This window comes from Alexandromys fortis, unplaced genomic scaffold (genome assembly GCF_014885135.2).
Source record: "Alexandromys fortis isolate MF-2015 unplaced genomic scaffold, M_Fortis_MF-2015_v1.1 scaffold_45, whole genome shotgun sequence".
Taxonomy (NCBI): domain Eukaryota; kingdom Metazoa; phylum Chordata; class Mammalia; order Rodentia; family Cricetidae; genus Alexandromys; species Alexandromys fortis.
Genome location: NW_026067926.1, coordinates 10,808,848 through 10,834,810, shown reverse-complemented (window position 1 = coordinate 10,834,810; position 25,963 = coordinate 10,808,848). Strand labels below are relative to the sequence as shown.

The 25,963-nt window shown below is 47.5% G+C and overlaps 1 protein-coding gene across 2 annotated transcripts in view; it reads left to right on the top strand.

The window, feature by feature from the left end:
- Insc (INSC spindle orientation adaptor protein) overlaps positions 1–25,963 on the top strand; it is an 85,288-nt gene that overhangs the window by 42,728 nt on the left and 16,597 nt on the right. For both annotated transcript variants that reach the window (XM_050143206.1, XM_050143205.1), the window contains exons 7-8: positions 6,025–6,150; positions 23,748–23,919. In XM_050143206.1, the coding sequence (XP_049999163.1) occupies positions 6,025–6,150; positions 23,748–23,919 (298 nt within the window). The remainder of the gene's footprint in view (positions 1–6,024; positions 6,151–23,747; positions 23,920–25,963) is intronic.

The window sequence follows — 25,963 nt, the reverse complement described above, 5'->3', positions numbered from 1 at the left end:
GGGGGGGGGGGGGGGGGGGGGGGGAGGGTGGGAGGGGAAAGGGCAAGGGAGAGAGACCTGGGAGGGGAGAGGGCAGGGGAGGAAGGCCTGGGGGGAAAGGGCAGGGGAGAGAGACCTGGGAGGGGAGAGGGCAGGAGAGGAAAGCCTGGGAGGGGAAAGGGAAGGGGAGAGAGGCCTGGGAGGGGAGAGGGCAGGGGAGGAAGGCCTGGGCAAGAACCATAGGCAGTTCTCATACTAGCCCTGCTCATAGAAGGAGGCTGGCCAGGCCTGGTACCGTCAGCCCTGCCTTTGTGAACTGTGGGATTTTAAGAGACTTCCTTACTCCACCACAGTGTCTGGCCTTCCTGGTGGAACAGGAAGCCTGCAGTTCTCATCTTGTCAAACTCCAGTCTGAACAGACGGCCATGGTGAACTGTTTTCCTCATTTGGTCACTGCTTCCTCCATTTCCTCACCTCTCCTTGTCTCCCTGCCCCCAGCTACCCACACAACTCTGGGCAACAGCCTTGACTAGAAATTTCAAATCTTATCATAATGCTTGGAGCTATATCCCACCATAGCCTCTCCAAGATGAACAGTAGTGACTAAAACATTAAAAAAAATGTTCAAATGTACTGTATCCTGGCTGTTCCTCATGTGCCAGGCCCTGGACTGGTAGTTTTTGGGATAGCTATGGTATTTGATCCCCACCCATCCCTGAGATGAGCATCTGTCACATATGACCCACAGCTGAAACCAGCTCCTCCTACCTCTGTTCTCTGCTTTTCACCAGCTTCATTGCTTAAAACTTAGGGTCCCTCCTGACAGGGCCAAGTCCCTGCTCCAACAACGCCATCTCCGTCTCAATCGTCATTTCTTCTGTCTTGGCTTCTGGTGCATTACACAATGAATGATTAACTTTCCCTGGGTGTGAGGCTGGTGAAAGTAAGGACTGGGAGGTCTTGATGGGAATTGGGGAAACTTGGAGCCTGAGTTTTCTAAAGCTGGAAACGGTCACTGTGATGATGATGATGATGATGATGATGATGATGGTGGTGGTGATGATGATAGGTATAGTAACATCAGTATTAAAAACAAAACAATTCCGATAGTATTGACTATGTGCCTGATAATGTTCTGAGTGTTTGTGTAAGCCTTCTCAAAGTCCTGTACAGAAGACTGCACCCACTCCAGTTGCATAAGTGGGGAGCTGAGACATGGGAACCAATAAGATTAACTAGGCTGTTTATTAAAGGTGACATGGCCTTGTGTGTTGTGAACTGTCTCCCAGCAGTGGTGCTCTTCGCTCCCTTTTACCTTCCTTGCTTCCCACTCCTCCTCTTCTCCCCACTGCCTACTCCCTAGGCCTCCGTGTCTTTCATTAGCGACCGAAGCACTGTGTTGTACTTTCTGCTTGCTACCTCATTGATGAATCAGCCGTCCTCAGATATGTTAAGAGTTATAACTGCTACATTCTTGGTGTGTATGTGTGTATTTTGTGGTGTGTATGTGTGTATGCATGTTTGCATGTGTGTAGGCTCATGTGTGTGTGTAGCTACATATGTAGGCACATACATTGGAAAGTCTGAGGTTGACGGTGCCTGTCTTCCTCGATTGCCTTGTACTTTGTGCATGGAAGCAGAGTCTGTCAATTCAGGACTCACTGACATGGTTAATCTAGCTAGCCTGCTGGTTCTGGGAATCTCTTGTCTCTACTTCCTGTGCACTGGGATTATAGGATTGCCAAGTCTACCTGGCATTTATCTGGGTGCTGGGGATCTGAACACTGGTCCTCACAGTTGTACACCAACTGCTTTACCCATGGAGCCATCTCCCCAGAGCCCAAAATTCACATGTTTAAAGGGAGGAAGCGGGTTCTCAGATGGTCAGGGCTTAAGTTATGCCCATTCATGCAGAGCTGGGATTTTAGCCAGGTCTTCTGATGCCCATCTTCATTTCAACCTTATTGTGTCTGGTCCTTGGGATGAAGTAGGCTGAGGGTAGAAGCAGGGAGAGGACATGGTGATGCCTTCTATCTTTTCAGTCCAGACGATGGCAAAATATGTTCCAGTAGCAGAAGCACCATGTGGGAGTCCAGTGCAGAAAACATCCTACCCCAGACACGCAGGAAAGAACTCAACAATGGGATCAATGTGACAGGTGCCCCAGTGGCCTTCATGACGCCTGCAGAGCCCACGGTGATGTCTGGGTCATTCATCTGTCCCAGCCGCTCCTAGTTGAGCCCTAGGCCGTCTGTCTGGGGTCTGTCCTCTGAGTGTATCTGGATCCAGACACCCATGAATGAGCCCAGTCTCCTCACGATGATGGTGGCAGCCCTCTTCCCCTCCACACAGAGTACACAAACGCCACCATGCTGTGTCACAGTTACCCCAGCTCCTCTGTAATTCCTTCCATCTCCAGTCTCCACACCCCAGAGTGGCCCCTGCCAACGTTATGACAGCTCATCCCAAGCTGTCTGAATAATTCATATTGTTATGCATCTGGGCTTGGAGCCCAGAGCTTTCTATAAAATTAAACAAGCCCCAGCCAACAGCGTGATCTGCTAGCTCAGTCAATCCCAGTGTTACCCCAGGATAAGTGCCGTTGTCAGTCCTGGTGGGGGCTCTGGATTGGTTTGTCAGATAATCCGTCTAAACTCCTCGGTAGCTCTCTTCCCTGCTTTCCCCTTCCACATGGCCCGGGTCTTTACATGCGTTTAATAAAGGGGCAAGGCCACCCTCTGATCAGGAAGCCTTCCATAGTCGAACTCTCACGCAACTGTCCAGAGAGCTAGCCCCAGGTTCTTCCACACAGACCAGCTCAGCTGCTTTTCGTGCTAAACAATTACGTAGCATTTTTGCCCCAACTAAATAGACATGGAGCCAGGATTGAGACCTGAATCCCCTTAGCAAGGGTCTACGGCTTTCTTCTTTTTTATAACTGAAAATGCTAAGGAGGACATTTTTTACAGGCTTGGGAAAAGACATGATGCGGGGGGGGGGGGGCTGATGGAAATGCAGAGCTCAGGTGGATTTTCTGGTCTTAGTGCCTTCTGAACCAAAGGAGGCCGCCACAGCCTTCCTGGCTTTGATCTTGGATTTCTTAAGAAACAACAACAAGCAAGAAACCCCCAAACCCCTATAATTTTACCAATTCCTTGAGAATTTCATCCATGCAACACAATTATTTTGATCATATTTTTTCTTTAATATTCAAGAGCATAACTCATTTTTATTGTTTTTATTGAGCTATACACCTTTCTCCACTCATCGCCCTTCCTCCTTTCTCCCCTTCTACCCTATCCCATGACTCCTATGTTCCCAATACTCAGGAGATCTTGTCTTTTTCACCTTCCTATGTAGATCCATGTATGTCTCTCTTAGGGTCCTCTTTGTTGTCTAGGTTCTCTGGGGTTGTGGCCTGTAAGATGGAGAGGATGTGGGGCAAGGGAAACACTCCTTTATTGCTGGTGGGAGTGCAAATTTGCACAGCCACTTTGAAAATCAGTATGGTGACTTCTCAGAAAATTAGAAAACAATCTGAGAAATATGTTCTTGAGAAATATATTCATATTTCTCAAGACCCAGAAATATGAATGTTGGGTATATATCTAAAAGATGCTCAGTCATACCACAAGGACATGTGCTCAACCATGTTCATAGTAGTATTATCTGTAATAACCAGAACCTGGAAACAACCTACATGCCCCTCAGCTGAAGAATGGATAAGAAAATGTGGTACATTTACACAGTGGAGTACTACACAGTGGTAAAAATAATGACATCTTGAAATTGGTGGGTAAATGGATGAATCTAGAAAACACCATTTTGAGTGATTTAGCCCAGACCCAGAAAGAGAAATATAATATGTATTCACTCATGAGTGGCTTTTGATCACATTTGAAGTGCTATCTATTTCTCTGATGTGAACCAAGAGCTGCACTGGTCTCTGGGTAGAAAGATACACATTTGGAAGGCAGTTTGAGAGACTATTCACATGTAGTAAAATAGCAGTAGTAGGTTCATTCCGGGGTCTATGAGCTCCCCACTTCAGATTCTTTGGCACCATTTCTTCATTGTCTACCCTCAATGTAAACCTTTGTGTATGCTTTACCAATAGATAAGTCTAATAAAATGATGCCTATGCAACTGAAATGGCTAGATATGAATACGCCCAGATGTAAATATCTATCTTTATGTATTCTATCCTGAGGGAGACTACTGACAACCAGCGAGGCTGGCAGAAACAGCTTACAACTCCTGCACTTCTGTTTCTGTCACTTGACTGTGCTTTGCTGTCTAAGGGCGATCTGTACGTGGAACTAACAGATGTGCCATGAGAAAATCAGAAAGCAGGGTAAAGAGTTATAGATCAAGGGATCAAAGGGGTGAGCATCTTTCCTAATAATAATTCTAATAATATTAAAATTCATAATATTAACATGCATTCTAAGAATAATATGCATTTGAAACCAGAGACCTTCTCTTGCCACTCTACAGACCCTTCCCAGATGAAGGGGCTCCTGCTCTGTGCTCCAGAACTGCCTCATGTTCGCCTTCTTTTCTTTCTCTGTCCAGCTTTGTTCTTGCTTTTAGAACTGTCTGCTCTTCCTGCCAAACCATGAGTTCAGTATGAACCAGGACCATGGCAGTGTCTAGCACACACTAAACGACTATATTTTGAATGCATGAATGCTTTTGCCTAGCTCTTACCCACCAAAGCAACCACCCCAGGAGGAAGATGAGGTATAAAAGTTTGTAGTCAATGTTAGCTGGAATCGATGAAACATTAGGTGTTAGTAAATACCCTCTCTCTGAATTGGACAATTCATCTTGAGCCCATCAGTGGTCAGGGGCGAAACTCTTAGAGCAAGAAGAGCTCCCGAGCTCCTGCTTGGAGTGGAGGAGAGGAAGATCTGAGGTTGTTTCAGTAAAGTTGTGCTGGGCTGCAGTGGTCTTTGCTTCCTCTGAAGATGCTCATTCATTAGCCTTTCAGTGAGTCAAGGCTGCATCCCCAGTATGTGATGCAGTACATGGTAGCTTCCTAATCTACTTATGGTATATTATCAAAAAATCGGACCTGGGATAGTATTTTGCTGAACTCATCTCTATTTTGCTTGATTCTTGGAACAGGTGCTAGGATAGTTAGACGTAGGAGTGATGGATGAGGTTAAAAGTGACTGCCCTGAGTGCTCAGATCCCTTGTTCACGCGATGCCACGTCTAAGTGCCTTCTAGCCCTTGGAAAGGGGGATAGAGATGGAGGAGGCAAAGCCAGAGGGGGGTCACCAACTTTTGCTCTGCATTCACAAGGTAGTGTTGTTGTTGGTCTGTGAGTACTGTGGTGTGTTCCTGTATGGTCTGTGCGTGCTCTCACTCTGAACATGGGAGGACCACGGTGATGGTTACAGAATGCTTCTTATGCCCAGATTCCACGGGGGGCGGTGCATACTCTGTTGGGCGGTCTCCATGAGGTGAGAGAAAGGTGATCCCATTCCTACCAAATATAAAGGACTCACACCCAAGAGCTGCATGGGCGTCCTGAAAGCAGTTCTCTCCTTCTGCAAGCAGGAGTGAGGCTGGCATGGACTTGGGGGGAATCGCTTTCCCCATCTGGCCTTTAGTAATTTTTCCCCCATCGTACAGTGGGAATGATTAACAGACCTGATACAAACCTTTTCTGCCTGCTTTCCTTGGCATGGGAAAGAGCAAGGAGAAGCATGGTGGTTGATGGAGTGGGAACAGACACTGAATCCCCAGACTCTGTCCCTTTATCAGCTTCCTACCAGTCAACAAGGCCATTCTGAGGGCTGAGCAGAAGGATCTGGATCCTCAACCCCACCAAAATGTCTGTTGCTGGTCCCCAAATCGGAGATGCATCTAGGGAATCCCTTTTCCAACTGGTACTATTGGGGATATGGACATCGTTGTCTAAGTGTGTGTAAGGAATACCCCAAATCATGTCTGCCGAGTGAGGACTGTCAGCTCTTATTGAGTCAGTCCAGGGAAGATCACCCGGTAAGATCATGCCATATTCTCTTCTTCACAGGAAGGTGGAGTTGTAGCCCTCTTCAAGGTCTGCCGGCAGGACAGCTTCCGGTGCGTGTACCCCCAGGCGCTCCGCACACTGGCCTCTATCTGCTGTGTAGAAGAAGGTGTCCATCAGTTGGAGAAGGTAAGGGCAGTGGTCTCAACGGGCTGACGCCTCTGAGCCGACTGGTGTTGGGAGCCTGGTAATGGCATTTGGTCCTCTTCTTGTAGCAAGTTCAACCTAAGCCCCCTTTTCTGCCAGACCCTTTTCAGATGGAACTATTAGGGAATTTGACTGTGGGATTTCATGAAATGAAGGGGAAAGAGGCCCTGGAGTCTAACCAGGAACGACAGATCTGAAGGGAAACTAAGCATTTTCAGGGTTGGGTGACAGATCAAGAGAGTCCGCTGTGTGAGACGAACAAGGTCCTGGTAGGAAAGCTGGTAAAGAGTGGTTTCAGAGTTTGGGATGGTTGGTCCTTTCATGTCAGGATTTCAGAGGAAGTGGATCCAGACCAGTGACGGGTGAAAGTGGCAAGGGAAACTGCCACTGAGTACCGTGCCAGTCAGTATCCCGTCCTTGCAGCAAAATATTTGGGAAGACTGGGTTAAGGGGAATTTGGGTTTAATTTGGTTCTTAGTTTCAGTACGAGGTTGATGGGATCCATTACACTGGGCCTGAGGTAGGCAATGTATCACAGTGGTAGAGGAAAGGGTAAGATTGGTTTCTTTATTATGTATTATGTTATGGTAGTAGCCCCCATGAAGTGAGAAAGGTGGGGGCGGGAAAGAGAGGCCCTTTTGGCTTTTGCTCTCATTCCCTCTGGGTCTTGACCTGTGGGACGCCACTATCTGCATTTAGGTCTTCATTACCAGTTCCATGTGCCAATCATCTCTGGAAACTCACTTATAGACACACCCAGAGGTAGGCGTTACCAATCTTCTAGATGTCACATCAGTCAATCAAACTGACAATCAAGATAAACCATCGCAGGTGTCTAGGTAAGCAGGGACGGCTCTACTCCATCAAGAGCTGTACAGCTTGGGGAGGGGAACTGGAACCATTCCAAGGGCTTGCTGGACCAGTGTGTCCCAGGGCAGTGTGGGGGTCACATAGCGAATTTGGTGCTTTGGAGGTCCTAGGCGCTTCTGTGTCAGTCTAAGCTGGGGTAATCTAACCTCAGGTACTCTGAACCCCTGGCCAGGTTGTAGGTCTGGGTCTACAGATGGTCTGTCACTTGGCCCTGATAATGCTTAGAGTCCCTTCAGATATGTCATTCCTAAGGATGCTAGCTTGGAGAGCTAGAAAGGCTGAACTGATATTCGGGGTGTTCTTCAAATTGTTGAAGGAAGTATGGTGAACATTCTTGTGGCTTAAAGCCCAATGTGTCTCAGAATAGCTGTGGTGACTGTGGGATTTGGGGTGCTCTGCATCCATTCCAGAGAGTCTTTCTGGGGGGAAGAACAGCCCTCCTTCCTTCACACTATGTCCCATAGCCTGAGCCCACCCATCCAGGTGACCCCAACCTTTCCCCAGTTTCGTGGCTTAGGTCTAGACTCTAAGTCAGCCAGTCACTTGCCTTCCCACCCTGCCTCTGTCCAAATCCATTCCTATGACCAGGCAGAGGAGTAGAGAGTGTTCTTCTTAGTCAAGGTGGAGGATGAATAGTGAGTCCGCTTCTTTTCCAGCTCCTAATGTGTAAGGCCACACAGCAAGAGAGCAGAGAAGCTGGTGCTTCTTTGAGCAGAATGCTTCCTTTCCACTTGGCTAGAAGTTTTTGTCCCTCATGGTATGCCAAGAGCCCTGAATGGGAGGTAATCTGTCTGGAGGTTAAAGGTGTTCATGCCTTGGTCCTGCTACGTGACAAACAAATGGGTTTGGAGGAGGGAAACTACTTGCTTAAGGACTTACAGCTAAGGTTGTGGAAGAGCTCAGAGCAAACCCTAGATCTTCCAAGACTAAACTGGCTATCATTCTCTCCTTCCCAGTGCTTTGTCTGAACATGTACACACAGTGTGTTTGTGCGTGCACTGGTTTGCATGGTGACCAGACAGGCAAACTCAATGAAGGAAATGGGTTAAGCATGCTAAGCTTATGTGCTTCCTAATCCACCACCATCCTAGCTCCTGTAAATCTTTCTTGGATGTTGACCAAATGGCCAAATGAGGTTTGTTTCTCATCCTCTTTCATTCTGGCATGGTAGGGAACATAGAGGAAAAAGTAGGGGGGTTGGTATCACCATCCCATCCAAAACAGTCAGTTCCTTGACTTCAGTGAGCTTTTGGGTTGGTAGGAAGAAACCAAGCAAGAAACTCGGCAGCCCTTTCAAGTTGGAGTTGAAAGCTGCAGCCATAAAAACAGGAGGCAGTTCACTGCGCCCATCTGACGCTGCTCACAGAAGATAGGGTGGTTCAGCTCATCTTTTCCAGGGCTGGGCTGGTTGAAGAGCATGTTTGCTCTCTGAAGGTGAGGAGAAGGGATGCTCATCAGTGAGAATATACACGGAATCCTAACCACTCCAGTGCACACTGCCTTCAGTATCACCAGTGACTTAGGAGCCCAGCTCTGTAAACAGCTCCCGCTTACAGGCAACAAGTTTCCCAGACGGTTTTTGTGACTTATCAAAACTCACATCATCACACCAGGTGGTGGTGGCACATGCCTTTAATCCCAGTACTTTAGGGACAGAGGTAAGCAAATCTCCAAATTTGAGGCCAGCCTGGTCTACAGAACAAATTCCAGTACAGCCAGATCTACGCAGAGAAACCCTGTCTCAAAACAAGCAAGCAAGTAAACAAGCAAGCAAGCAAGCAAACAGAAATCATATCATTAGCAAGTGTTGCAGGCAGGATTTAAGTCTTAATTCCAAAGTCACGCATCATCCCTGCCTTGCTTGCTTCATGGATACTCTGAGAATACTAATAACATGTCTGTGACTTAACCCAGATCCCTTAGCCCCTACCACAAAAGGAAAAGACGTGATGGGCATTCCTCTCCTCCAAGTCAGATCCCCAAGGCAATGATGAATACTTGGCCACACGCAATCACTCACTTTAAGCCGCTTACTGCTGCTTCTTCCTTCTGGCTGTCAGTCACCCACTTCTAAACCCGCTTGCTTGCTCCTTCACGCTGTCCATCGCTCACTCTGCAGACTCCTGCTTTCATCACGTGTCTGTTGGGAAGCCATCTCTCCAGTGCAGCCGAGCCCTGAGGACTTTGAGAGGCAGGCTGCCCCTGAGTCTCCACACTACGAGCTTTGAAAACCCACAAGTTATGCCAGGGAACTTCATGAGCCTCTTGGACACACCTTCCTGATAAATGGATACATTCAAATCTCATGGGACTGTTATACATATAGCAGTTAGTTCACAGTGGAACTGAGTCCTGGTCTCATGACTGCAATCAGGGCAGTGTTCACGGCAAGGGCTTTGGGAAAGACTGGGCTCTGGAAGGTTATTGTCTCTAGGAGGAAGTGGTCTAGCCTAAGAGGGAGGGCTATCCTCAGAGGGGAGGTGATGGGGTCCAGCGTGGAGCATCTGGGTGGGACTGGAGCACCAGCCTTCCCTTCCCACTTCACAGATGGGGAGATAATGGTGGACATGCGCAGCACTGACATACATCCCTGGCTTGTTCCAAACCCCAGGCTCTTTCTTTGCCACAGATCTGGCCCTTCGCATATGGGGATCACAGGGCAATGGCTCCTTTGGGTCTAGGCTCAAGGTGTTGGTGAGGGGAGGGGGCAGAGTGGGAAGAGATAAACTGTGAACACCCATAGCTCTCTCTGGCAATGCCCAAAGGGGTCTTCCCTGTAGAGGTCTAGTTTAGGCAGCCCCAGGCTCCATGCTGTTTTGGTACCCAGGATCAGCACACTTTTAGAAGTTAGCTATGCTTTTCCTTTGTCCTCGGCAGGCAGTCATCCTGCACTCACTTGTCCTGTGCTACACTCCACGGAGGAGGTGAGCAGCTTGTTCCAAAGACCAGGCATGGAGAGCCCAGAAATACAGGTAGAGCAGGGAGGCTGGCCTGTGACCTCGGAGGATGCTCCCTCCTTTCAGAACTCCTGGAGAAAGAGAACCGAAGAGTCCGTGCAGACCTGGTCACAGTAGGCGTATAGAAGTACTTGATGGCAGACAGGGGACAGCAGTCTTAGGAGATACAAAGGACCCTGAGGTTTTGTGTCTCCAATGAGCTCCGTTCAGTGAATCAGGGGAGCCCAGAGAGATGCTCGTGTTCTCAGTACCACACTTGGGAGATGGCTGAAGCAAGACGACCCAGAGCCCAGAATGATGGGGTGAGGGCCTCAAAGTCACACAGCTCGGTGAGAGCAGATGCACCAAACTCTGCTGAAGTTCCTGAAAGGCCAGCAAGGCAGAGTGGCATTGCCAAGGACTGCAGGGTTTGGGGAGGAAGAGAGTGTCCCAAGGAGCTAATTACTTCCCTCCCATCTTTGGCTTTGCCTTCCACGCAATGAAGTGGTACCTCCCTTGTCAGAGAGTAGCCATGTGATGGGTCTCTAATTGGTACCTGAGAATGGGGCATATCCTGGCTGCATCTAGCTTTTTTGTCTCCACAGGGTGGCCCGGGGAGACTGTGTGATGTCCTCTAAGGAGACTGGGTGCTGAGGGTTTTGCAAAAGCCCTAGTAGAGATCCAATAGTTCCTAGTGGACTGACGGAAGTGAGGGCTCAAAGAATGGGACCAAAGAGGATCAGAACTGAGGATGTGATCAAGACGAGGAGCGGGCTACATGCAGAACAGAAACATGCCTTAGGTCTAAGGCCAGAAGGAGCAGGGGACCTTCAAAACCCAGTGCTCAACCAACTTTAGCCAGCTCACTAGACTGTTCTAGAAATGACTCTTCCGGCCTTCGACAAGAGACAGTCTCACTTTGAGGAGAATATTCTTTTATTTTTATACCCTCACCCTCCCCGTTTTTGTGTGAAATGAGTTGGTTCACTTTGTCCTGGAGCCAAAGGGAGAGTTTAATGAAGATCGATAAAGAAATTAAAGATGAGCGGGGAGGGTAGATGCGCTCAATCGCAAGTCGCAGTAGGAAGTCTCTGGGGGTGGGGGCAGGTGCGGGAAGGGAGACTGCTGCTCGCTTTTGCGGAGCTCTGGACTGGGTGGAAGACGGAGATAGGATCTGGGGGCGCTAGGCAGAGACCCTGGCCAAGAGGAAGTGGGCTGCAAGTGGGCAATAGGAAGACTCCACTGCCTGCTTGGCAGGAGTCTCTCTCTGCACCATTGTCGTGAGTCAGAAATAGCACATTAAAAAAATCAACCAATTTCCCCATCCCACTGCCTTTTCAAGACTCCCAGTTGTTCTTCAAGTGAGCAGGGAATAGTAGCCAGCTCCCATTCCCTTTTACAGGGTGTATGCAAAGGCAGACAAACTAGACAGTGGGGGGCACAGGGTCAAACTGGGAATCCTGGGCTTTTCCTCTCTCATTCCTATTCCTTCTGTCTTTCATGATCCAAAAGAGGCCTTAGTGGCCATAGTGTGCAGCCCTAGGGCAGGAGAGCCACTTACTCTGCTGGCTTCAGTTCTGGTGTTTGAGCCTACTGTGTGGGGAGAGCAAGGCTGTGAATGCTAGGCCTTCGATTTGACTCAAGGCCCCTCCTTTCCCAAGGGGAAGCTCTGATTAAGAGACAGGGTGCCCTGAAAACAGATCCCAGATGCTTCCCTTTCCCTCAGGTGCTTATGGGCTCCTTCCGCCCCTATGCCTGACAATGGTCAACTGTCCTGGGAATAGGCTGGGGCTGAGCAGAGAGCCTGACTCAGGGTTTCTGTCAGCTGGCTCGCTCTGACTGGGGCAGGGTGTGTGATGTGTTTGGGGGGCATGGGAAGGAGTGTGGCTCCTTCCTTTCTCTTACAGTCTAACTTCCAGTCTGTCTCCTAGGGCAGGAATGAAGAGGATTAAAAGGCTTGAAAACATGGAATCAAACTCAGCCCCCCCCCCCCCCCCCCACACACACACATACTCAACCTCCATCCAGTGCCTTTCCTTTGCTTTTTTGCTAGGATTCTGCTGGCATGGTGGGCCAGTCCTGTCCAGAGTGCTCGTAGCTGGTGGATCTGAACAATCCTTGCCAATCAGTTCCAGCCTGAATCTGAAGAAGGGACAGATCTGCCTGGCAGTCTGGACACCTTAGTGACTCAAATGGGGACGGTGTGGGACACCATGTACTGTGCAACAGCGGCCCCTGGTGGACAAGAGCTCCACCCGCAGCCCTGTCAGGCAGCCTGTTCCGGGAACTGCTGTGGTTTCTGAGCTCTGGGCCCCAGAACCAGCTGTTAGGACCAGAAGAGTTATCCTGTTACATATATGGGGGTGGTGTCTAAAACTCCAGACAACCAATGTTTTTTACTGGGATATCATCCTCCAGGTGAAAGATGCAGACAGATCTTGATTATATCCTATCCCCGAGGCTTCCCAGAATCTTTGCGTCTTTTACGGGTTGATCAATCATGTGTGATAGAGTGATCACACACCACAGTGCACACGCGGGGGTCAAAGGACAATTTGTCAGAACTAATTCTTTCTTTTCTTCCACCATGTGGGTTGAGGGACTGAGCCCAGATTGTCAGGCTTGGCAGCTGGCTCTGCTCTGTGCCTTTTGGGCACAGAAACGCTTCTGTCTCCCAAGTGACTACTGAGCATGCTCCCTGCCCTTTGGCAGGCAGGACTGGAGATACTGTCCAGCTACACTTGTGACTTTGCACCCATCTGAGCTCATTTGAGGCAGAATCGGGATGGAGGTCTTCCGCATACTTCTAGTACAGACACTATTGCCCCCTGGCACAGTACACCCTTGCGCAGGGTCTCTGCTTCTGCCGGGCCATCTTAACTGACTTTTGTCATCTCTGCGTGTTGGCTTCAAGTTCAGAACCAGCTCTGACCGCCTTCCTAACAGCTTTCTTGCCTCTTTGGTGTTCATAACCCAGAGCCCTGCCTGGGCTTCCCCACCAAGGGACACTATCCCGCTAGCTGCTTTGGTTTGTCAAAGAAATGGCTTGCATATACAGATGCGTAGGAAAATGATGATTAGACGTAACTGGGGAAACATTGTTGCCAATGGGAAGATATAGAGGTTGTGTGTGTGTGTGTTTCTCTGTGTATGTGTGTTCTGTGTGTATGGTTTGTGCCAGATTCTTCTCTGTCCTGGGCTCCAATTCCTGCGTCTCCGAGCAGATGTAGGCGGCTAGTGCGCCAGGATGAGTAGCCCGAGGAAGGAAAGACTGACAGCGGTTGAGAGTGGCAGCTTCCTGGGTAGAGGCTGCCACACTGGGGCTAGCAGTGAGGCCCCTTCTCTCGGCTACTGGTTTGCTAATGAAACAAGTCATCGGCCAATACCGACGAGACCGTTTACTGGTAGCATATGGAGCATGAAGGGATTTTGTGAGACACAGTGGGATGCAGGAAAACTAACAAGTGTTGAGCTCTCTCAGCTGGGATTCTGGTACCCTGGGTGTGTGAGGCGATGTCCCCAGAGAAGACTCCAGAACAGACCTTGCAGCCTTCTATCCCATGCCCTACTTTTGAATGTTCCTTTCCTCCTCTTTGCATGTGGTGACCAGAGGTAAGGGGATGCAGGTCTGTGGGTAAAGCGTTAATCAGTGTTCACTTCCTCCTTAGAATTCCCAGGCTTCAGAGAGGAAAGACAACACATAGGAATCTGGGAGTGACTATAATGCTGGTGCTGGGGTAAAGAGAGCTGTGCCCTAGGGGATGGATGTCACAAAAGAGGATCTGATTTTGTGTAGAGGAGGTGCTTTGGTTAGCAATGCTAGGCTCCCATTTGGCTTCTGAGTGAGGAAGTGCTATTGGGAAGGGAACAGGGGCCATGAGGTTTCTGGCAGCAAAAGGACATAGGAGACTGGGAGCATTCGTGCAGAAGGGAGTGGAACTGGACCGAGAAAATGCCCTCCCTGAGATACTCTGGCACTGACGGTATAGAAAGGACAGCAGGCATCCCTTAAATCATGGGTCAGCAGTCAACATCTGTTGTTCCCTGAGAGCAAGTGGTGGGCTTGCTGGTCACCCGCAGAGATGAGGAGAGACGGGGAAAAGGAAGGGCTGTGGGAAAGAAGAGGGGGCTCTCAGGTGAAAAGAGACAAGGAGACAGAAAGCCCCTGGGAATGACAAATGCGTACAGTCTCCAAAGTGGGGCCTCTCCCTAGACGACTTCGGAAGCGCAGATCACGTTGCTTGTAGATGCAGGAGGCACTCCCCTGCCTCTGACTTACTCAGGCACACACTCATCTTTTATGATGAGTTTAAACTTTGTTTTTCTGATGAGTAATGATTCCGAGCTCTTCTTCGTATCCCTGCTACCCATCTGGTTGTCTCCATTTGGGGCGAAACGTCAGCCTGAGATGTTTTCTCATTTAAAAATGTTCCGTTGTTTGTTTTGCCCTATTGATTTATAAATTTTAAAATGTATTCCAGACACAAATCCCTTCTCAGATAGAGATAGTGAGAAGAAATGTTGTCAGCCTGCGGTTTGCTTTGTCATTCTCTTAATGTTGTCATTTAATAAATAGAAATTCTTGATTTTGTTAAGGTCCAATTTAGTGATCTCTTTTATAGCCAGTGTTGCTTCTGTCCATTTAAGAGATCTTGTGTTCTCCAAAACTATGAGGAAATTCTCTTGTATTTTATTTGGGATTATCTTTGCTTTATTTCTGTTGCTGTAATAAAAATATTTTGGAAAAAAAAAGAGCAGGTTAGGGGAGAAAGGTTTTATTTGAGTTCACAATCTTAGACTACAGTGTGTCACTGGGGGAGGGGGTGTCACAGCGGCCGAGCTCAAAGCATCTGGTCGCGTGGCATCTTCAGGTAAGAACAGAGAGTAACGAATGAACACATTCTTCTTTGCTTGCTCTCGGTTTGCTTCCTCCTTTGCTATACTACTCCGGAGTCCCTCTCTAGAGACGGGAGCCTCCCAGAATGGGCAAGGTCTTCCCAAATCAGTTAGACATCAGGACAAATCCCACAGATGTGCTCCACAGGCCAACCTGGTCTAGAGAGTTTCTCACTGTGACTCTCTTTCCAGATGTGGGGCTGTGTGTAGTTGGCAAAGTTACCATCACAAGGAGGCTCACTGTTTTACTGTTCACAGTTTTGACTTGCTACTCATTTTACCTGGTGTCCAACGTTTAGTTTTCCCCCCCACAGTTAGCCAGTTGAGCCAATACCATTTATTGAAAAGACCGTTCCTAAGTTGAGATATTTTCTTGTAAATAAACTGATGGATACAGCCTATTTCTGGATTTCATTTTCCTGTTCTATTGGTCTTTTGGGGCCATTCTTATATTGATATAACAATGATAACTCAATCTAATACAATTTGATATTGAGTTGCATAAGCCTTTGTTCTCTAAACCTTTGTTCTTTTTAACCTTTGTTCTTTAAAATTATATTGACAGTTCTTTGTATTCCTGTATTCATTTTATAACCAACTTGTTAGCGTCTATAATACCTCCTTATATTTTAATTAGGAGTTCTTTAAATTTCTGTGTAAGCTTGACACCTCAAACAATTAGTGTGTTCTAGTCAGTGAACACAACACATTTCTCTCCTTCGTATAGACTGTCATTAAGTACTTACCCCTTATACATCTTTTAAATATTTATTGCTATGTTTTACAGCAATGTAAGTGGCATTTTTAAATGAAGGTATTTGAAATGTTGCTGCTAACACATAGAAAATACACGGTTTGCTACTGTATCCAGCAGATGTGCTAAATCTACTGACGCATTTTAGTAGAGCACGGGCATGTCACATTTGCTGCACATCTGCACATGTGCAAAGGATGGTGCAAAGAAGAGCAGGCTTTCTCCTTTTCAGTCACGGCGTCTTTTCTTGTGTGATCGCATGGGCTAGCACAGTTTTAGATGGAAGTGCTGCTGCTGGATCCCTAGGTCTTGCTGCTGATTTCAAAGGAAGGCTGATGTGTCATTGACTATTTCATTGAGGAAGTAAAGTCAGAAAGCAGGCATACTCTCCAAACTCTGAAGGTCATGTAAACTTCCTTGTACTACAGTTGTCCCTAGGACACTGGCGTTCAAACCAAGATGTCCATTAGAGTTCCATGAAAAGTTTTTAAAGGACACTAAAGATTGACAATTAAAATCAAATTTCTAGTGGTTGAAACTCAGGAGTGCACACACATACACACACATACACATACAGAGAGAGAGAGAGAGAGAGAGAGAGAGAGAGAGAGAGAGAGAGAGAGAGAGAGAGAGATGGTTTCGCTGTGTAGCCCTGACTGTCCTGGAACTCACTATGCAGGCTGGCCTTGAACTCAGAGATCCACCTACCTCCACCTACTGAGTACTGGGATTAAAGGCTTGCACAACCATGCCTAGCTGGTGTTATAACTTTTCATACTTCCCCAGATGGTGGCACCTATCATCTGAGAATTGCTGACCTAAGCACTTTGGCTGCAGCCCAGATCCCAGCTGGGCCTCTGTGGGATTTTACTGAAAACTCGGCATTTTCTCATCAGCACAGGGCTAGTGTCGCTGACCCAAGGAACACTCACCCCCAAGCCAAAAGTCTTCAGAACACCCATTGGAAATGTGCTTTAAAGAAAATCTACTAACAGAGAGATTATTTTCTAGTTATACTCCCAGGTGATTCCAGCCATCAAGGCATGATTTCTCTCAGCTCCCCTCTGTCTTCTTTGCCTGTACATCTTCTTTCCTTGCCCTTACTGACTTTTGCCTGGAGGGGCCACACAGCCCTTTCTACCTACTCTTCCATTTTCTATTATGATGTCATGTTTGTGTTTATTCCCTTGTGTTTGAAATGTCAGGAGATGCGGTGTGGAGCCTGCTGGGGTGGATATGTTGGCTTAGGGGAGGGTGCTGTTATCTCTTGGACGTTGGCTTAGTTTCTGTGCCTTTTTAGTAAGTTGTCAGCTCTACCATTATTCTAAAGCAAGTTCATTCTTTCATAAGGGAGCCATGGACCACAGGCATTGACCTGAGTCTTGTCCCAGTCTGGTTCCTCCTTCGCTGTCTGTTTCTGACCCACCAGACGCTCTGCCTGGTCCTTGGCTTCCACTTATCCTTGTTTTTCTCTCCAGCCTCAATTAGATTTTCCTTCTGACTGATTATACGCTAGGAGAACTGGCCCATTCTTCTTGGAGCCAGGAACAGGTCTCCAGTGGTTTTGAAATTCTCTTTTGTCTTTCGTTTTTCCTGTATGTCTTAGATATTTGAGTTGACAGAATCATGAAGGAGAATATTAGCAGTCTTCAGAGCTGGGTGTGGTGGTGCCTGCCCGTCATTCCAACACTTGGGAGGCTGAGGCATGAGGATTGTAAGTTGAGGCAGAGGCTGGCATGGACAAGGGAGAGGGGAGAGAGGGGGGCAGAGAGAGAAGAAGAGAGAGAGAGGGAGAGAGAGGGGGGGAGAGAGAGACCCTGAAATTCTTTGTAATTTATCCCCCGTGGTCAAATTTTCACTGCATTCACTTAAGCCCCTCGATAGCTCCCCTGGCAGTCACCAAAAACTAAACACAGTGCAGAAGCAAAATGAATGCTCTATCACCAAACAAAGATGGCTGACCAGCACCAGCAATGGGACTTTATATACAGCCTGCGTTACTTCAATATTTGTATAATGGCCCTCTCTGACACTTTTTTTTTGGGGGGGGTGCAATCAATGGGACAATGCTACTCATAAATCTGACATTGCTTTCTCACCTTGAGGGCCCCTGATGCATGAGTTCCATACCCCCAGTGAGAACCTCTGCATTTGTCAGTTCCCTCTGTGTCAGACTCCAGGTCCGTGAGTCTTGCTGTCCAGGTGATGCCCCAGCCAGACCAACTGCACCCACACGCACATACCCACCCGCCAGGGACATCTGACTTCAGGCCAGGCCCATCCCACTCCGTGTCAGAGCTAATTATCTGTAAGTGCTCCCGGCATCCGTTCCTTTAAGGATGTGAGAATACTTTGATTAGATGACTCTCTTGGCACCAACTTTATGACTAGGGATGGGAAATGGCAATTAGAAGTTGGAGACTCTCCTGAAGTGGAACCACGGTTTGAAGGCGCTGGCCTCAGGCAGGGCTACTCCTGGGCCTTTCGTAGGAGCTGGACTGCATGATCGCCACTGATCTAACCTCTTTTCCAGCTTCTCTCTTTTTCTCAAAAGCCCAATGGAGGGTGGAACATAGCAAGGAACTCAGAACAAGGATCAGAGTTAACATGCTATGCTGTGTGGCCTGGGACACCTCCATGCATCTCTGTTTCCTCATCATTCCTCCCGTACTGTAGCATGGTTGTTGAATACTGGGCCTCAGCTGGGTTTCAAGAACTTAGAATCCAGTGCAGGGTTTACCCAGAGGGCGCCAACTAAGAGGAGGCTGTGCATGTGACTTGGACAGACCCTACCAGATAACTGCGTGCTGTAGTTGCGATCAGAGAAGTGTGGTGTGGCAGCTGGGAGGACAGAGATGGCCTGTGAGGCAGGTGACTTGGCCTGGGTCTGAAATGGTAGCCAGGAGGGAAACGGGGACAACACTCCAACTTTAAGCAGCTCGGGTTGCAGGTGCTCATGGAATATCCAGGCTAATTGTTATTTGAAATCAAACATAAAATGATCCAGTTGGGGTTTGAAAATATGGATGTGTATCTTGGGTCTCCTTGCCAAGGGATTCTAATCGCACATCTTAGCATTCCCCGTCAGTCCTGGATGATGCCTAGTTAAAAGTCCTGGTTCTGGATTGTGTGATCATACATCACACAAAGATGATCAACTTGTGGATCCCCGGCACCTGCTATGGTTTGTGTCTAAATGCCTCCTTGATGATGCTAGAAGCCTGGATGCAGACCTGTGGTACTACTGGGAGGTGGGAGAACCACTGGAAGGTAAGGATTAATGAAAGGAAGCCAGGACATTGGAACCCTGCTTCTTCACTTTGGTTACCAGTTGGCTGCCGTAAGGTGACAGGCCTCTTTGTAACATGCTCCCACCATGGTGGACTGATTTGTCCTGATCCCCCCCCCCAAAAAAAAGAGGCCAAGCAATAAAGGTCATGAAACTACTGAAACCAGGAGCCCCAATAAACCTGACCCCCTGATGAGGTGATTTCCTCAAGGATTTTTGTCACCATGGAGGAAATCCAACTGATGCATTACCCAGAGGGCTGAGCTTCTCACTTTTGGAGGAGACTGCAGAAAGGGACCTTGGAGGGAAGCTCTATTAGGAGTCTGAAGCACAGGGAATTGAGGAGAGAGACTGCAGGCCTCAGGAGATCACTGCAAGCCGCCCCAGTTGGGGATAGGATGGAGCAATGGCTCCACCATGTGGCGGGCACTACTCATGCAGTCTCTCATTGAATAATGTCAATATTCTTTTCCAGTTGATATTTTAAATACCCATTTTGTAAGGAAAAGGAAAACTACGGATATTGGCATTAATGCCCTAAATTTTAGGATAAAGTCTCAAAGAGGTAAGAACATTGTTTAGGCAGTAAGAGACAGCCAGGTTCAGATTACTAGGTCTGGCCCCAAGCCTGCACATTCTGTTATTCTAGGGATGGATGTAAGTGCTAAAAAGATCATAACCCATTGGCTCATGGCCCTGGGTGATGAGTCGTGGTGAGTTGGGCTGGGTTGAAGCTTGGAGTTGGTGGTGTGTATGAAGAAGAATTTGTGTGGCAGCCTGCTAGTGACAGGCTGGGGGAAAGCAACAGCCTCAGAACCAAGGGCCAAGGAAACCCGGTCCCTACAAAAAGCCACCAAATAGAAAAACAAGCAAGACATATGAACAGGGCTCCCCAACTTACCAAACAAAAAAGCTCAAGTAAACCACACCAAAGCAAACCAAGATGATTAATAATCTTGCTATACACAAGTTAAAAATTCAGTTTTATGGTTCATCTTTATTAGCTTCTTTTCTGTTGCAGTGATAAAAAACCACCATGGCTAAAGAAACTTAAAGAAAAATGTGTTTATTTTACAGTTCTATAGGGAGGGTCCATAGTGGTGGGCAAGGCATGGCAGCAGGTAGCCAGAACATGAAGCTGGCTGATCACGTTTTATCTACACACAGGAAGCAAAGAGAGGAGGAAGCAGGTGAGACTATAATCACTCAAAGCCCTTCCACAGTGATGTAACTCCTCCAGCAAGGCCACATCTCCTGAAAGTTCCATAACCACCCCAAACAGCACCATCAACTAGAGACGAAGTGCCCACTAGGAACACTGCTCATCCAAACCATCAAATTACTAAAAATTATAAACATAATATGAAAACCAGAGAAGGATACAACACTAAATATTTTTCTATAGTATCACTTGCTACAACAATATGACAAAGCAAATTAGCAGTATTGGTAGAGATGTGGCCTGGACATTCGTATGTCAAGACTCTCAAGGAAACTGGCACATGCCCAGAAGATATTTAGAAGAATATTTGTAACAGCACTGTTCAGAATAGCAAAGCCCAAAAGACATTCATTCAAGTGACCATCGTCGGGAGAATGCATACATGAATTGCGATAGATTGGCACAGTGCAAGTACATACAGCTGTGAAAACAGTTGAGCCACAGACACACATGACAGGAATGAGTTTCATAAACACAGGGGTGCCTAGGGGAGAAAGAAAATCCCTTTCTAGACTATAGCACCATTTACATCACTTGTAAAACCCACAGAGCTTAGTTTATTAGGCAGAGATCTAATGCAAACAAGAACAGAAACAACACAGGACCCAGGGTGAGGTTTTTCAGTGGTAGTTGATCAGAGAGAGGATGAAGAAGAGGCCTTAGCTTAATGTCCTTTCTAAGATTTAGAATTTCTGAATATCTGGCATCCATAGATCTTGCCATTGTTTTTCATTTAATTATTGGGATCCATTATAAACCACGTAACCCTTTATACATTTACATAGTCTATGTATTCAACTGTAAACAAATAAGCTTATGTTCTATATTCCTTACATGGGTGATTTTATGAGTGTATATATGTGTGTGTGTATGCTACTATCTTTGTAATATTTTCTGTCATGTGATCTGTGTTGAAGGAATGATGTATTTAATGATTCAGAGGCAATCTGAAACATAGTCAACATATCAGAAGTCAAGACAATGGGGAGCTGTTCACTTGAATATCCAGGACCCCACAGGTCCTCTGAGAAACCCAGGAGCAGCAAGGGCATCAGATCTGCATCACCTGGGGCCAAAGATCTGGGGAACTGATGCTGAGTTGACTTCTGTCCAATGCTGTCCTTTCTGAGTCTTTGCTGATAGCCTCCTCCTCTTGACAATGTTATCATTCTACTTGCATAAATCTACAATGTATCCTCAAGTTTCAGGTCAAATATTAGTTTCTTGGGTTTGTTCCCCATCTCCCAAAAGCCCAACTCATGCCTGACATCGAGCATCTTAAACTGATCTAGCTGTGGTCCCCATGCTTACAGGCAGGGGTCCAGGTAGACATGGGATCCTATAATCCTTTCATTGTGTGCTCTTAATGCTGGAGCAGCATGCAAGTTCACTGTGGAGCTGTTGCCAAGCTGACTCTTGGCCTAACTATGAATATGGTAGGAGAGATTTGGGGGGTACAGGGAGTCTCTTCTAAGTAACCCACAGTTAATTGGATGCAACCATAATCCCACTTGGAGAAACAATGTTCTTTAGCATTATAATATAATGAAGGTAGCAGAAGTACTTGAGCATGGGAACCCAGACTGAGCCATCTTCCCAAGCTGAATTGTGGGTGTGTTAAGTCAAGGGTGGCTTCCAGAAGGTGTAGAGTTTCTTTTGGGAAATCACTCTGCATGGTGGTTACCTGTGGTGAGAGTCACTTCCTCTTCCACAGGGGCACTCTCTCCTTGATCATTGTTTCTGCAGCCCCAGGCCTGGTACTTGGTCTTTGCTTATGCAGGCCGCAGACTTACTTCTGGCCTAGGGAGAGGGGTTCATATTTGGGTTTTGGGTTTCAATGGGTCCTGGGACCATCAGCTCGGATTGGGCTGAGCATCAGGGCTGCATACTCATTTGAGTCTGGCTGGGTTTACAACCGAGCCAGAGACCAGGGTAGCAGTGGAAGCTACAGTCAAGGCACGTATAAGGGCACTGGATCGATGAAGATATTTTCACATTAGGGACCTCATGCTTCATAGCAACCCTCTTGATTGATGCTCGAAGGAGGAGAAGGAGCGTGAGCCAGTCAATGGAGAGCTTCCTTCCTGTTTCCAGGCCGGCAGCTGCCCTGTGGGCTCAAACGAGGTCCCTCTCCAAGGGCCTGTTAATAAAATACCTGGCTTGAGTCCAGGCCTGCCAGGGGCAGGCTGACTGCTGTTTGTTCCTTTTATTAGGCACATCCAGGTGGGGCTGACTGTGGACTATTCCCAGGGCTCTCGTTTCCACATTTGTCTCCTTTGAGCCTGAAACTGCCACTGGCCCTCACAGCTAATGGGCCTTTCAGGTTCTGAGAGTCGTTTAAGGGAGGTGCAGGACTGGAGGTTGGTGACTCACTGATCAAATGAAAGGTGAGCTCTGGGGGCCGCTGGAGCTAATAGCAAGAAGTAAGGACACAGAGACCAGAGATTTACGTCAGTAGCAGATGTGGTGGGCATCAGCCAAGGCCTTTTCCTATTCTTCCCTGGCCCCTGCCCCACCTCCAGCACTGGTCCTCAGCAGCTTAGCATCCTAGACCCGGGAGGACCTGCAGGAGCACCGATGGTCTATCTGTGGCAAGACTCGACTCCTTCTGCCTAAAGGAGACCCTGATGGAGGGGGAGTTTTAAACTCAGATGTGACTTCCAAGGGGAAAGTTTAACATCCTTTTTAGAACCCAGGCACTGTAGAGCAGACTATTCAGTTTAAGTCCCAAACCCATGAATTTGAGAGTTAAGGATCCACGGCAGGTGGGCAATCTTTTCTAAGTTTTTCTTCCCGTGACCATGGGAAGGTTGCTGCAGTGATACAATGACATACACAGTCTACTAAGCATGGAACTTGGCGCAGGCACACCATGGGCACTCTGAAAGTGTCTCCTATTACTGTGCCAAGAGCGGGTCTGGCTGGGGTGGGGCTGGGGAACAAGCCTTTTGCTGGCATGTATGTCCCATGAGACTTTTACTTCTCTGATTGGGCAGAGGTAGTAAGGTTTCCATGGAAGCGGCACTCTTTCTATGGGGAACACAGTGGAGGACAAGATGGTGGAGGACAAGATGGGAAAGGAAAGCTCTGAGCTCAGCCTTCTGCAAAGGGTGAAGACGGGAGGAGGAACCCACCTTCTTGATCTTGTCTTCTTTATAAGGCTTCGCTCATTTTACCATCTCTTGACCTCCCATACCCTGCTGCTGTGTGAGGGAACAGGGTCAGGGATGTGAAGTCACACAGCATGAAGGATGGAGCCTGGCTTGGAGCTCAGGGTCAGAAGATCACTAAGTAACCATGGTTTCTACTGCATTTTTTCAGTGATCCATGGCCAAGGTCAGTCCCTAGACACTTGGCTTACTGTCTGCTATCTAGAAAATCCATGGAAGGTCACTTATTCTTCCTGGGCTCAAAGCAGAGGCACTTAAATGCCCAACTTCAGGTCATTCATCCTCAGCCTTTCTCTGGCTCCACAAGGGGGTGTGGACTGTTCTCAGAAGTGAAATTTGAACTTGTAGGATGATAGGAGTTAGCTCTGCCTCATTTGCTGTCATAAGAAATGGTACCATCCCTTTCAAGGTACACAAGAACATTTCTTCTCTCCATCTGCAGGTGGATGGTATCCTGTGCTTGGCCGACATCTTGACTGATGACAGCCACTCCGAGGCCACTAGAGCTGAGGCTGCAGCTGTGGTGGCCCAGGTTACCTCCCCACATCTGTCCTTCACCCAGCACCTTACTAGCTTCCTGGAGAACATGGAGGAGATTGTGACAGCCCTCATCAGTGAGTTATCCTGGGTTGAGTGGAACCTTTGCGTGAGAGGGACTCAGCACAGTTGTCTTCAAGAAGGACCTGGAAGGACTTCCCACCTACTTCTCACCAAATTCACAATAGTCAATGATAGTTACACTAGCTGAAAGGTCACCATTAACGGATGAGGTGGTTTTGAGGAATGCTGTAGTCAAGAGTCTCCTATGGAAACACACACAGTTCCTTTAGCACCACTTGAACAGTAGTTAGGGGTCACATGGCCTTTCAGAGAAAGTTCAGAGCAAATAGGGACTCAAAGTTTGACTTCAGTAGGTTTTGTTCCTAAAATTTTGGTCATTGCACCCAATAACTGAAACAGTACTAATTAGCACAAATGATTTTCCAGCGAGAACTAGCTCGCCACAACCTGCCGCAGGAAATGCCACCATTTGGCTTTGCATCATGGAGCCATAAACATGTTAACTCTTCTTGGCTCCCCCATTTAGACCTTTGCAGGCTTGGCAGGAGAGAGATTCATGCTATCTAGAATATTCTCTTTCCCTAGCCTTTCCTTTTCAGAAACTAGGACTAGTCTGGGTAACAGTGCCCAGGAAGCTTGTTTGGAGAGCTCTTTTTTCCCTCCATTCATTCCTTTGTTCCTCTATAGCATACCTTTGTCATCTCTATATTCGTCTTTATATTTTAAGATGAAAATTAATTAGGACTAATTCTTGGAGTTGCCACACCAGGTCTAAGAATATCTGCAGTTGCCTGGATTTAGAGAAAGTGTAAGACACTGGGATAGGAGTTAAAACAGCTGAGCTTGGGTTCTGGCTTTCCACTTATCCATCAACAAACAGCTACTGGCCAGCAACCCTGTGTGGGGTTGTGTGTGATTCTGCCACTCACTTACCATGACATCTTGTAAATTTCACTTGTCAACTTTTCTTCTATATGTGATGAGGGACTGCAACCAACTTTTCTAAAGGAGCCTTCTGGTTCTAGGATTTTACTGCCAGAAAGAACTTTGCATATAGGAGTATCAGTTATGTAGAGTTATTGTCAACCCTGGCCAGGTCTCCTATAGGCCAGATTTGGAGAGATGGGTGTGGGGACAGACATCTACATCGATCCAAAGTCAATAAAACATGGAATCCATAGAAACCCTGGCTGGAGGGAGCACAGGAAACTACAGAGCCCAGGCTTACTCTACTTGAAAGGGAGAGACTCAAGAATTCTGTTAGGATCCACCATGCCAGGAGTCTCATGCTCAAACTCCCACCAGGGCCTGGCAGGAAAGAAATGACTTGGAGGGAGCTAGATGGAAGAAGAAAACAAGAGGCTCTTGAACCTGCATTGAGCTGAGGAACACATGCACAGACTAAGTGTGGACAGGCTTGGTGAAACACAGTTGATTACGGCCTTGTGGGGAAGGCTGACACATTTTAAGATAAGAAATAAATGCCAAGTTGTACAGAAGCCCTCCAAAATGATAAGCAAGGCAAAGTGTGTAGACCCAACAGCTCTTTACATTTGTTACCTGCCCATTCCTGTTCCTTTGTTCAGACTGCATTTATCTGGACAAAGAGGAGGAGAAGCCTTTGTATTTCCCCCATCCCCATGAAGATGCACTGTCCAGCCCACCCTCAGAGTCAGCAGATGGGATATATCTTCTGGGTGGGATGCCAGAGCTCTGTTCTTTGGTGGGAAACGGCCCTCTAATTTCTTGCCGTTCCCTGGAAACATTTAAAAATGAGTCACTGGGATCCTCAATTTAATCTTCCTAACACATCCCAGGTGACTCAGACTGTAGTTCAAATAAATGTGCAGCAAAATTAAAAGGCACTTAGATGGCTGTGCTAATAATCGATGTGTCAGCATCACTGGCAAGTGCAGGAGGAAGAGGGGCGACATTTATACATAGGGACAATTCCGGCAGGAGAGTGGTCCCATACCAACATCCATATACAGAGAGGTGAGCTTGGAAGGAGTCAGTGGCCCCCAGTGATTCTCCCCAGTCAGGGATGAGGGGAGCATTGGCTGTGAAGAGCTTTTAATTACTCGGCTAATCTGTGGC